Raw genomic sequence first — 13,552 nt, 5'->3', positions numbered from 1 at the left:
TTGTTTATGGTTTCCTTTGCCGTGCAAAAGCTTTTAAGTTTTATTGGGTCCCATTTGTATATTTTTGTTTTTATTTCCGTTTCTCTAGGAGGTGGGTCAAAAAGGATCTTGCTCTGATTTATGTCAGAGTGTTCTGCCTATGTTTTCCTCTAAGAGTTTTATAGTGTTTGGCCTTACATTTAATTAAGTCTTTAATCTATTTTGAGTTTATTTTTGTGTACCGTGTTAGGGAGTGTTCTAATTTCATTCTTTCACATGTAGCTGTCCAGTTTTCCCAGCACCACTTATTGAAGAGGCTGTCTTTTAAGCATTGTATATTCTTGCCTCCTTTATCAAAGATAAGGTGACCAAATGTGTGTGGGTTTATCTCTGGGCTTTCTGTCCTTTTCCATTGACCTATATTTCTGTTTTTGTGCCAGTACCATACTGTCTTGATTACTGTAGCTATGTAGTATAGTCTGAAGTCCAGGAGCCTGATTCCTCCAGCTCCGTTTTTCTTTCACAAGATTGCTTTTGCTGTTCGGGCTCTTTTGTGCTTCCATACAAATTGTGCAATTTTTTGTTCTAGTTCTGTGAATAATGCCATTGGTAGTTTGCTAGGGATTGCATTGAATCTGTAGATTGCTTTGGGTAGTAGAGTCATTTTCACAATGTTGATTCTTGCAATCCAGGAACATGGTATATCTCTCCATCTGTTTGTGTCATCCGTAATTTTTGTCATAAGGTCTTTTGTCTCCTTATGTAGGTTTATTCCTAGGTATTTTATTCTTTTTTGTTGCAGTAACAAATGAAAGTGTTTCCTTAATTTCTCTATCAGATATTTCATCATTAGTGTATAGGAGTGCAAGAGATTTCTGTGCATTAATTTTGTATCCTGCTAGTTTACCAAATTCATTGATTAGCTCTAGTAGTTTTCTGGTAGCATCTGTAGGATCTCTATCTGTAGTATCATGTCATCTGCAGACAGTGACAGTTTTACTTCTTTTTCCGATTTGGGTTCCATTTATTTCTTTTTCTTCTCTGATTGTTGTGGCTAAAACTTCCAAAACTATGTTCAGTAATGGTGAGAGTGGACAACCTTGTCTTGTTCCTGATCTTAGAGGAAATGGTTTCAGTTTTTCACCATTGAGAACGATGTTGGCTGTGAGTGTGTCATATATGGCCTTTATTATGTTGAGGTAGGTTCCCTCTATGCCTACTTTCTGGAGAGTTTTTATCGTAAATGGGTGTTGAATTTTGTCAAAAGCTTTTACTGCATCTTTTTCTGATCATATGGTTTTTATCCTTCAATTTGTTAATATGGTGTATCCCACTGATTGATTTGCATATATTGAAGAATCCTTGCATTCCTGGGATAAACCCCACTTGATCATGGTGTATGATCCTTTTAATGTGCTGTTGGATTCTGTTTGCTGGTATTTTGTTGAGGACTTTTGCATCTATGTTCATCAGAGATTCTGGCCTGTAGTTTTCTTTTTTTGTGACGTGTGTCTGGTTTTGGTATCAGGGTGATGGTGGCCTCGTAGAATGAGTTTGGGAGTGTTCCTCCATCTGCTATATTTCGGAAGAGTTTGATAAGGATAGGTGTTAGCTCTTCTCTGAATGTTTGATAGAATTCACCTGTGAAGCCATCTGGTTCTGGGCTTTTCTTTGATGGAAGATTTTTAATCACAGTTTCAATTTCAGTGCTTGTGATTGGTCTGTTTATATTTTCTGTTTCTTCCTGGTTCAGTCTCGGAAGGTTGTGCATTTCTAAGAATTTGTCCATTCTTCCAGGTTGTCCAGTTTATTGGCATATAGTTACTTGCAGTAATCTCTCATGATCCTTTGTATTTCTGCAATGACAGTTGTTATTTCTCCTTTTTCATTTCTAATTCTACTGATTTGAGTCTTCTCCCTTTTTTTCTTGATGACTCTGGCTAATGGTTTATCAATTTTGTTTATCTTCTCAAAAAATGAGCTTTTAGTTGTATTTATCTTTGCTATTGTTTCCTTCATTTCTTTTTTATTTATTTCTGATCTGATTTTTATGATTTCTTTCCTTCTGCTAACTTTGGGGATTTTTTTTGTTCTTTTTTCTCTAATTGCTTTAGGTGTAAGGTTAGGTTGTTTATTTGAGATTTTTCTTGTTTCTTGAGGTAGGATTGTATTGCTATAAACTTCCCTCTTAGAACTGCTTTTGCTGCATCCCATAGGTTTTGGGTCATCGTGTTTTCATTGTCATTTGTTTGTGTTTTTTTTTTTTTCTCTTTTCTTTTTGCGGTACGCGGGCCTCTCACTGTTGTGGCCTCTCCCGTCGCGGAGCACAGGCTCCGGACGCGCAGGCTCAGCGGCCATGGCTCCCGGGCCCAACCGCTCCGCTGCATGCGGGATCCTCCCGGACCGGGGCACAAACCCGCGTCCCCTGCATCGGCAGGCGGACTCTCGCCCACTGCGCCCCCAGGGCAGCCCTGTTCCTGGGTGTCCTTTGATTTTCTCTTGATTTCGTCATTGATCTCTTGGTTATCTAGTAGCGTATCGTTTAGCCTCTGTGTGTTTGTGTTTGTATATTTTACAGATCTTTTCCTGTAATTGATATCTAGTCTCATAGCGTTGTGGTCGGAAAAGATGCTTGATACGATTTCAGTTTTCTTAAACTTACTGAGGCTTGATTTGTGTCCAAAGATATGATCTATCCTGGAGAATGTTCCATGAGCACTTGAGAAGAAAGTGTATTCTGTTGTTTTTGGATGGAGTGTCCTATAAATAGCAATTAAGTCCATCCTGTTTAATGTGTCATTTAAAGCTTGTGTTTCCTTATTTATTTTCATTTTGGATGATCTGTCCATTGGTGAAAGTGGGGTGTTAAAGTCCCCTACTATGATTGTGTTACTGTCAGTTTCCCCTTTTATGGCTGTTAGCATTTGCCTTATGTAATGAGGTGCTCTGTGTTGGGTGCATAAAATTTACAATTGTTATATCTTCTTGGATCGATCCCTTGATCATTATGTAGTGTCCTTCTTTGTCTCTTCTAATAGTCTTTATTTTAAAGTCTCTTGTGTGTGATATGAGAATTGCTACTCCAGCTTTCTTTTGATTTCCGTCTGCATGGAATATCTTTTTCCATCCTGTGTTCTGGTGGTTGAGGGTGGATCTTGTTTTCTGGTGGGCAGGACTGCATCCGGTGGTGTGTTTTGGGGTGTCTGTGACCTTATTATGATTTTAGGCAACCTCTCTGCTAATGGGTGGGGTTGTGTTCCTGTCTTGCTAGTTGTTTGGCATAGTGTGTCCAGCACTGGAGCTATCTGGTCTTTGAGTGGAGCTGGATCTTAGTGTTGACATGGAGATCTCTGGGAGAGCTCTCGCTGGTGGATGCTACTTGGGGCCTGGAGGTCTGGTGGTCCAGTGTCCGGAACCTGGCTCTCCCACCTCAGAGGCTCAGGCCTGACAGCTGGCCAGAGCACGAAGACCCTGTCGGCCACACGGCTTTTGGGAAGTCTGACGTCTTCTGCCAGCATTCAGTAGTTATTCTGCACAAGTTGTTCCACATGTAGATGTATTTTTTGATATATTTGTGGAGAGGAAGGTGAGCTCCATGTCTTACTCCTCTGCCATCTTGAAGGTCCTCTCTCTTCACACCTCCTGTTGCTAGAGAGGATCCCCATTTTATCTGGAAAGGACATAAATCTGGCCACCTCACTTCACGCCTAGCCCATCCACCTTTTTCCCTTTGTGCTTATTGGTCTGATTCACTTGCTCATAGCGGGCCCCATGCAGAGGCCTTGCCACCGGCCCTTCAGACCAGAGTTCCTCGTGAAATGGCTGAGCCGACACTTCAGCTCAGGACGTGCACTGAAGCTCCACACAGGACACTGAACTCAAAATGACTCACCTTTTAAGACAGACTGTTGTACAAGATGTAGACTGGCCTCCAGCCTCTTTTCCTTAAATTACGCTGGGTTGAGCCAGTCCTGGTCAGAAGGATTTTTGTGATGACCATCGCTGCACAGAGGCAGTGCTTACTGTACCAGGCACTCTTTTTGAGACTTTTACCCATAATGACCCTCTGAATTCTCAGAGCAAGCCTTTGAGGGAGCTTTTATTATCATCGTCGTTTTTATAGATAGAAATTCCAAGGCACAAAGACGGTTATTTGCCTTCATCTAGTTCTGGGGACAGGGGTGGTTGGGTGGGTCCTGGGGTTTGAACCAGACGCACCGGGTCCAGCGTTCGTGTCCTCAACCCCTGCATTATCCAGCCCCACTTAAAAATTGCTGTGCTGAAAGTTACCCATGGGAAATACATTTCCAGTGTTTTACTTCACGTCCAGTCCTCTCCATTCTGCTCTCCTCGGGTGCGTATCTGTGCCGCTGGGAATGAAGAGTAGTTAGTGAGAGCAGCCAGTCTTGAAGGGGTTTCTCAGAAATGCCATTTAAGCGAGTAAACGTAAAACTGCAGGAGAAAGGTGACAGGACTGCTCTGTGTGATCAATGCTTGTTTCCGGGATAGACATCTAGCCTGTGTTGCATGTGAGAGAGTGGGGGACACCTGGACTTGTGCAAAATATGATGACGATTCCATGTAAAGTTGGGGGTGGACCTAGAACTCAAACTTCCATTTAGTGTTTCTTTGGAGGAAAGCCCCGTTCCGTGAATACCAGCTTTAGCAAAATTTTCCAGTAATGATTTCAGACATGTCTGGAATTCACAGCTTTGGAGGAAAAGTCCCAGGACCAAACCTTGGAGCAGTGTGTCTGTTAGTTGCCATGGATTTTTGTTTGTTTTGTTTGCGTTTTATTATCTTAATGAAGTGTAGTTGATTTACAATGTTGTATTAATTTCTGCTATACAGCAGTGATTCAGTTACACAAATAAACACATTCTTTCCCATGATGGTTTATCACAGGATATAGAATATAGTTCTCTGTGCTATACAGTAGGACCTTGTTGTTCATCTGTCCTGTATGTAATAATTTGCATCTGCTAATCCCAAACTCCCAATCCATCTATCCCCCACTTCCCCTCGCACTTGGGAGCCACATCTGTTCTCTATGTCTGTGACTCTGTTTCATAGATAACGTTATTTGTGTCATAGGTTCCACATGTAAGTGATATCATATGGTATTTGTCTTTCTCTGACTTCACTTAGTGTGACAATCTCTAGGTCCATCCATGTTGCTGCAAATGGCATTATTTCATTCTTTTTTACGGCCGAGTAGTATTCCACCGTGTACACATACCACATCTTCTTTAGTCATTCATCTGTCGATGGACATTTAGGTTGCTTCTGTGTCTTGGCTATTGTAAATAGTGCTGCAGCGAACATTGGGGTGCATGTGTCTTTTCGAATTATGGTTGTCTCCAGATATATGCCCAGGAGTGGGATTGCAGGATCATACGATAACTTTATTTGTAGTTCTTTAAGGAACCTTCATACCGTTCTCCATAGTGGTTGCATCAATTTACATTCCCACCAGCAGTGTAGGAGGGTTCTCTTTTCCCCACATCCTGTCCAGCATTTATTATTGGTAGACCTCTTCAGTGATGGCCATTCGGACCAGTGTGAGGTGATACCTCTTTGTAGTTTGGATTTGCATTTCTCTAATAATTAGTGATGTTGAGCATCTTTTCAGGTGCCTCTTGACCATCTGTATGTCTTCTTTGGAGAAATGTCTATTTATGTCTTGTACCCATTTTTTGATTGGTTTGTTTTTATGTTGAGTTGTATGAGCTGTTTGTATATTTGGAAATTGAGCCCTTGTTGGTCGCATAATTTGCAAATATTTTCTCCCAGTCCATAGGTTGTCTTTTCGTTTTGTTTATGGTTTCCTTTGCTGTACAAAAGTTTGTAAGTTTCATTAGGTCCCACTTGTTTATTTTTGTGTGTGGTGTGAGGTGTTGCCATGTTCTATGTTGACTGAATGTTGAAAAGTGCACATTTTCATTATCATTGTATAGCTTGTACCTTTGATCTTTAAAGCCAGCATTAGTTTATCAGGAGCCTGTGATCCTAGTTGATCTTAAAAGTCATGAATTCTTGATCTTGTCCTTAAGCTCTCACCAGAATCGTATTGTGACCACCTCTGGGCAACAACTCTGCCCTACCTCAGAGATCATAATAATAAGACGTGTTTATGGCTAAACACAATAGCAAGGAAAAGAATTCTGAGTTTGTAATTAAGCAATTGAGTCTAGTAATTTAGTTTGATTGTTTATTAAATTTCTGTAATATGCTGAAGGTGCCTTTTGAGTGTTAACACTGTCGGCATCCTGTTTTCAAGATGTCCAGACAAGACGTGTATTTTCATCCATTCAGCAAATACTGATTGAGCCCCGTTTTGTGTGAATGACTGAGTGTGTGGTGGGGAACAGAACCTAGTCCCTACTCCCTTGGGGCGGGTGTCCTGACGGCAGAGGTCGGGTTCCGGCATTCCTGGTGTCCTCATGCCGGGTCCCTCTTTCTCACTGTCAGGCCACAGCCTCCCAACCAGGCCTGCAGTTCCAGCGCCAGCGCGCCCTCCGTCCATGTCTCACATGTCCTTGGAGTTGGGCACACGGATTGCACCCCCTTGCTAGTGCGGAAGGGATCGCGAGGCCTCTGGCAGATCTTGCAGGAGCTGCAGAGCCTTAGCCCTGGTCTGGGTTGGGGGAATCAGGGTGTCGCCACCGGGGCCCCACGTCCACATTGTCTGACTGCCCATCATATGCTGAGGTTTCAGCTCCCGAGGCGCAACTTTGTCTCCGTTTTTCTTGCAGCAGATCCCTTGCCTGGGCTCGAGGAGAAACCAGCCAGTGTTGGTGCTTTGGAGGGGGCGTTCCTCAAGCAGCTACCTCACCCTGCGCCCCCACTGCAGGCCGACTGTGCCAGGCGGAGCTCGCCCCAGGGAAGGGATTCGGATGGCCCAGAGCTCAGGCGCGAGTCCTCGGAGCCTGGAGACAGCTGCCCAGTGAGCGCGGGCAGGGGCGCCTGGCTCTCGGGGAGCGGCTTCGCAGGCGCAGCCGCCCAGGGGTGTGCCCTAGCTGACCCAGGGGCACTGCCTGAAAACGGACTGAGGGTGGAAGCCTCCCCGTGTGGGTCCGAGGGCAAGGGCAGAGCGCCACCAGAGGCCATGCCACCCGCCGAGCCCACGTGCGCCCCCCTGTATGCGCCTGGCCTGGAGTACCCCAGCTCCACTGCACGGTACCACGTCGGCCCAGGCCTGCAGGCTGTGGGCCCTGTGATGGGGGGCAAGCCCTCAGCCCCGCACCCTCAGCCTTTTCCCCCTCGGGCGTTTCCGTCCCACGACCCTCATTCTGGAGTCTTCCCCCGGTACCGCCCCCACCAGGGAATGAGGTACCCCTACCAGCCGCCACCTCAGCCTTCCTACCATCACTACCCGCGGACTCCTTATTACTCGTGTCCACAGGGCTTTTCAGACTGGCAGAGACACCTCCCTGCCCCGGGAAGCCCGAGCGGGCCCCCGCCGGCTCAGCCTGCCCCTGCCAGGCCCCTCTTCCTCGATAAGAGCGTTGGGGCTGGACTGCAGGGCTGCGAGGCACTGAGCGCTGCCTTAACTTCCCCCGCGCGGGTGGACACCGTGGTCGCCAAGACAGCTGATGGGCAGAATCCCGGCCCAGAGGAGAAGCAGGATGAGTCTATGGAGAGGCCAGAGAGTCCCAAAGAATTTTTGGATCTGGACAACCACAATGCAGCTACCAAGCGGCAGAGTTCGCTGTCAGCCAGCGAGTATCTCTACGGAACGCCCCCTGCACCGCTGAGCTCGGGGGTGGGCTTCGGTTCGTCTGCTTGCCCTCCGCACGGGGTGATGCTGCACGCGGGGCCTCCTTACCCGCCGCAGCGGCCGGCCGGGCATTTCCAGCCCAGGGCTTACTCCTCCCCCACGGCTGCTCACCCACCTCATCGCCCAGTGGTGGCCCAGCCCAATGGCCTGTCCCCTGAGTGCCCCCTCTACCGCTATCCAGAAGAGGGCCTGGGCCACTTCCAGGCTGTGATGATGGAACAGATGGGCCCTGGAAGTGGGGTGAGGGTGCCTTTCCAGGAGATGTACAGACCGTCCGGGTAAGGCTGCACAGAGTGCTGTTTTCTAGGGGAAAAAAGAGTAGATGGTAGTTTTAACAAAGAAAAACGGCCTTGGTAATGAAGGTGGTGTGCGTGGTGTGGGCGCGGGAAGAGCATGTGGGTTGTGGGTGCTGGGGACTTACTGGGAAGGTGCTAGCTTTGGAGTCCAGTTTTGTCTGTGGTGTTTTTTTCCCTCGTGAAAGTGAATTGGCATTTAAGTGACCGTTCAGTTAGATTTTGGACACCTGATGGCCAGCGTTTGGGAGCTGTAGGCAGAGGCTGTCACCTGGGTGAAGGGGTCTCAGACCTGGGGTGGGCGGTCACAGGTGGTGTCCCAGGCTTACTCCTTGCCTCTCATTTCTTCCTTTAACACTGAATGAAAAAACTAGGTTTATCCAGAGCTAGGGCAAGTTACATTACTGTCCCCATGAGAATTCTGATAGACCCACCCGGGTAATCTGTCATCCAGGAAGTTTTCAAGTCAAAAGTCTTGAAAAAGCCTCACCATAAAACCAGCACCATCCACCTTAAGAACCCGAGTGTCCCTCCCAGGGCCAGCCTCAGAAGACCTTTCCGCATTTGCTTTAGGCCTCTCTGAATACCTGTTATGTTTCTTGTCTTATCTTTGTCTCTGTCCTCCTGGAGCGCAGCCCCAGGCCATTACCCCAGCAAAGGAAGTAGCGTCAGCTGGTCTGATGGAGGCCTTATTGGATTTCTTGAGTTGTCCGCAGAGTGTCCTTGTAGCTCTGCTTCTTTTTGATTTTTTTCCCCATTCAGGATCCATTCGAGGTTCATGGATCTAGTTCGGTTGCTGTGCCTGTGTAGTCTCTTAATTTACAACGTTGGCTTTGCTTTCTTTGTTTTTCAAAGTCCGGAGGCCACTTCTGCTGTCAGAGTGCCCCAGACCCTGGATTCTTCTCGTTGTTTTCTCATGTTCAGAGTCACATTGCACACCTTTGTCAGGAGTCCTGCACAGGTGGTGTCAGGCATCTCTCACCCGCCACACTTGGAAGCACCTGTGTCAGTGTGCAGTGTTGATCTCCTGGGTAGTCAAGGCAGGGTCTGTGTGAGACTTTTCACAATTAAAGGTTTTTTCCTTTGCACTGAGTCTGTCTTCGCTCATTCTTAACCGTTCCTTACTTACGTCTCTAGACTGCAGATGCACCCGGCCCAGTCCCGGCCCTCGTTCCCAAAGACGCCGGCACCAGCAGCGCCACAGGAGGGGCTGCCACCACATAAGCCCCCAACACTTCCTCTCGATCAGGTCAGAATGATGAAATATCAGAGGTCTTCTCATTCTTCCAGGTGGCAGGAAGTAAGGACTTGAGTTTGTTGCTGTCGATGCAGAGACTGTCCCCAGAAAGGGCTTTGTGTCCTGTGGGCAGCCGGGGAGGACCCGGCCCAAGCACTCCAGCTGACGGGGCCTCGGAAGCAGCTTCCCTCCCGTACTGGCGAGTCCCTTATTCCTGTTCTTACGGCACCAGCTGTTTGGGGATTATTTAAACTCCCTTTCCCCAGACTGGCTGCCAGCATTTCTTGGATACCACCCCTTGTCTGTTTTACCCTCCCCACCTACTTCATCTGGGAGAGGCTGGTCCACGGTGCTGGGCGCCGTGCCTTGAGCTGCCCGTGCCTGCTCTCTCTCCCCTGCCCCGACCCGGCCTCCCTGGAGGCAGGAGTCCTCGGCGCTACAGGGCTGAGCTGTGAGTCGGGCGGTCCAGGGTTCAGAGCCCGCACTCCAGCAGAACTGGCTGACGAAGCCAGATCAGGCTGTTTCCCCAGATGGAGAGGAGTGCTTGAGCTTAATTGTTCTCAACAGTTAACACATGTTAATTTTGTTTAAATTGTCTTTATTTTGCTTCCCTCAGAGCTAGTCCAAGGAGGAAACAAGCCCCAGGGAAACAGAAAGCTGCATATGACGAGGGTGGAGAATGGGGAGGAGGGGGGCGCAGCCCCACCCACCTCTCCCGTCATTGGCATCACTTCGTGCGTCCCAGAGCCTGGACGCCCCTCCTCACCGACGCACCTGCTCGCGAGGTCCTGGGCGAGAGTGGAGACCAGATGGGCTGGACTCTGGTGGCTTTTCCAGACCCTGAGACTCTTGTTCAGGGAAGATCATCCTGACCTGGGGGGGCGGTGCTGGTGGGCTGTCATGGCAGCTGCACTCAGGTATACGTTTGGGGAAGGGACTACTCGTGTTGGATGTGTTTGGAGCTGGGTCCAGTTTACAGAGTTTTCATGTTGCCTTTAAGATGATTTCTGTCGTTGGTGGTGAATGTATTGTACATAAAGCCTGCAGGGCGGGTGGTGGGGATGGAGTCTGGCTGGTGGGCCTGCAGCCCTGCTGACCCTCCTCTGTTTACAGCCCTGACCCACTCACATTGGGAGCTGGAGGAGAGGGCAGGCAAGGCCGCCGTGTTTCCTCTAACGGGCTCTTCCTGTCAGCATGAGGGGCAGCCCCCTGGCTTGGCGCCCAGGTCCTGATCCAACACAGCGGCGCCCCTCCTGGTTGGCCAGCTGCCCCGCCAGGTAGTTGTGAACCAGTATCAGGCATTTGCTCGTTAGAAGGTGAGGTGACCTGTCCCCATCACAGGCCTGCCGGGACTGTGGTCTAGAAGACGCCACAAGCTTCCTGGCACGAATCCCAGTTTGTGGCAGTGACTACTCAGGTTTGTATATGTTTAGTATCAATAAAGAAGCTGCACAGTTTTTAATAGGAAAATGTATTCCATAGATTTACAGCTTGAATTTAGGAATATTTCAGTATATATAGTTTTTATTCATTTTATGTGAATCATAGTAAAATAAGTCATGGTGATTTAAAATAGCTATCAAGAGCAAGTTCTTGAAATCACTTGTTTGTCTGTGATAGGAAACAGTTTTACAGTATTAAGTTACTTTATTACAGTTTTAGAAGCCAACGACACTGGATTCTCCCTGTTTAGCATTCTTTGATTTTAGCTGAGATGCCACCAAAGTTAGGACTCATACGTTTTAAACTTTCGAATATCCCACAAAGGAAAAAAGAAAAAAAAAACAACTAAGGAAGATGCCCTCAAGTTAACAGGTTTCTGTAAAGAATAGTGTATTTTTCAAGCATGCCTTTCGGTTAGTAGAAAAGCTTCCATAAAACATTGATTGGTTGATTTGCACTTGTTTCTTATAAATTCAGCTGTGTGAGAGGCCGGGAAAACCTTGCCTCCAGTCCTAGCGTCCTTGATGAAGCTGGAATAAACCTGCGCTTTCAGTAGGAAAAGAAACAAGTTGGAAACATCCCTGTTGTCCACGTGGAACCCAGGCACCAGCTCCAAACACGTGGATGCTGACCTGCGGGGCGCACGAGGCTTGGGCAGGTTGAGCCCTGGGAACGCGGACGCCTCCCAGACACGCTGCACAGAAACACGAATTTTTCCTTACCAGACTAAAATTTGGCGTGCTTTTAGATGGAGTGAGTTTGGGGGCTGTGTTCTCATTGGATCCTGGTTCTTGTTAGAACCCTGTCACGGGCGTGATGTGGTTCACGGTGGGGAGGTCAGCGTCGCCCCTTGGGAAGGATGGGGTAGGGTTGCGGGCAGGTCCAGGTTGGCCCCCGAGCTGTGAAGGACCGTGCCCAGGACACTGTGCTTCCCCGCGTGTCTGTGCGCCAGCTGGGAGGGGAGACCGCAGCTTTGTGTAGCTGGTCTGGGCCCAGAGCCTTCTCCCCGCCGGCCTTGAAGCTGCTTTGGGTGCGAGGCTGTGGGCACCCCTGCCTTGAGCCGAACCAGCCCGGGGCAGGGCCAGGAGGGACCACAGCGATTCCGCCCTCTCCTTCCGCCTGGGGGCCTCGCAGCCTTGGGTCGCTCTGCTCCCCCCGCCGCAGCCCCTCCCCCATCACCCGCTGCCCCAGGAGCTGTGGACAGGACAGGAGCCTCCCTTCTGGGTGAGTGGACACTGAGGGGGTGTGGAGGGAGTGGAGCCCCACGTGGATACTGTGGTGAGCTGGCTGTGTCCCTTGGCCGGTAGGGCCGTCCCCGGCCGGGCCCTTGCGCTCCTCCCAGCTGGAACGTGGCTTGGGAGGAGGTCCCAGAGGGACCTTCCCCTGGGGCTACTGCCGCCTGTCAGGGGCCAGGAGGACTTCACGTCCACCGCTGACCTTGGTTAGAAACTATCTCCCCAGGACCCAGGGAAATAAAAGATCCAGAGAGAAAAGTAGAGCCTTTGGGGAGGTGTCTGGCCTGGGGTTTTTTCCCCTCAGAGTCTGTCCATTTAAAATTAGCTCTTGGCTAAAATTTATTACAGTAAAAACATAAGACTAAGTAAGGACAGACACACAGGATCCTGTTGGTAACACTTTTCTCATCCCACCTTTTAAAAGTGGAACTAAAGCTGCTGCACCGTCTCCCTTGCAGGGGGTGGGGGTGGGGGACACACTGGCCTGTTGTCAGCAGGACGCCCTACCTGGGGCCCCGGGGGCCTCTGAACAGGAAAACTTACATGTTGCTAGAAAGCCTTCGGCCCTCAGCCTGGCCCACAGAGCCTGGCAGCGTTCTCGTGACTGGGCTGAGACTGACTGGGCGTGAGAGGTCTGGGCTGAGACGAGACTGGGCGTCCAGGTCTCTGTCGCGCGGGTTATCTGCTGGGTCATCACTTGTCTTAGTTCCTGCCGGTCCGGGAGTGGGCTGCGTGCTGTCCAGGACAGCCAGCGTCACCTGGGCTGAGCTTTTTTCTCACTTTTTAAAGGAAGTTCCTATCTACAGCTACACACTGCTCTCAAGTCCTGGTTTGAAATTTCCCGTGAAACCCTAACCCAATCGCCCCGAGGCAGGGACCGTCACAGAACAGCGGCATCCAGGGCGTTCAGAGTCCAGCGGAAGGACTGGGATGCCCACCTCAGAAATCGGGTCATGTGGGAGTTGGGGCGTCGGGCCGCGGCTGCTGGGGTGCGGGGTCCCCAGCCAGGGGCTGAGCCCGTGACTGGACTCTGCTGGGACACGGGCCTTCCCTGCCCTGCGTCCTCTCGCGTGAGGCTGGCCGCTCTTCATCCCCACTGCTTTGTAGGCCCTTGCCGAGCAGTCCGTCCGCGGCGAGCTGCCTGCACACTGGTCTCTCCCTCGTTCTGCCCTGGGGGCTGATGTAGAAACGCCTCAAACCAGCTAGCTGACCTGTGGTTTTGAAAAGGGTAGGTGGGTTCGGGAGTGAGTTACTGAACGCTGCCCTCCCAGCTGGGGCTCGTGCCCGGCTCCCCTGCTGCAGAAGCCCGTGGGCTTTCCTGGCCAGTACTGGAAAGGGGAATGCTATTTATTTTTATATTGTGTATATTTTGTCTGGTCTGCTGATTCCCTGTTTCACTGAGAGCCACACTTACCTCAATAGTTAGTTCTATACTGTGTGTTGGATAATTTTTTAAAAGAACTTTTTCAAAAGCTTTTTGATCCGTGGAGGTCTGTAGATTTATTTCCGTATGAACTGGTTATTTTGTATAAAGTACATTCTTAAAATAGCAAGGTGATACGTGTGAGTTGTGTGTGTCCTGTGT

General features: G+C 49.2%; 1 protein-coding gene across 7 annotated transcripts in view; it reads left to right on the top strand.

Annotated features, from left to right (window-relative positions):
- CECR2 (CECR2 histone acetyl-lysine reader) overlaps positions 1-13,516 on the top strand; it is a 157,868-nt gene extending 144,352 nt beyond the window's left edge. For 3 of the 7 annotated variants that reach the window (XM_067755954.1, XM_067755956.1, XM_067755958.1), the window contains 3 exons: positions 6,735-8,037; positions 9,190-9,301; positions 9,906-13,516. In XM_067755954.1, the coding sequence (XP_067612055.1) occupies positions 6,735-8,037; positions 9,190-9,301; positions 9,906-9,911 (1,421 nt within the window). In that variant the 3' untranslated portion in view covers positions 9,912-13,516. The remainder of the gene's footprint in view (positions 1-6,734; positions 8,038-9,189; positions 9,302-9,905) is intronic. The other 4 variants (XM_067755955.1, XM_067755957.1, XR_010947406.1 and 1 more) reach the window with 3 other exon arrangements.
- The last annotated feature ends 36 nt before the right edge of the window (positions 13,517-13,552 follow it).

This window comes from Pseudorca crassidens, chromosome 11 (assembly GCF_039906515.1).
Source record: "Pseudorca crassidens isolate mPseCra1 chromosome 11, mPseCra1.hap1, whole genome shotgun sequence".
In the NCBI taxonomy this organism is placed as follows: Eukaryota; Metazoa; Chordata; class Mammalia; order Artiodactyla; family Delphinidae; genus Pseudorca; species Pseudorca crassidens.
The sequence above is the reverse complement of the archived record's forward strand: the minus strand, read 5'-3'. Positions and strand labels throughout refer to the sequence as shown.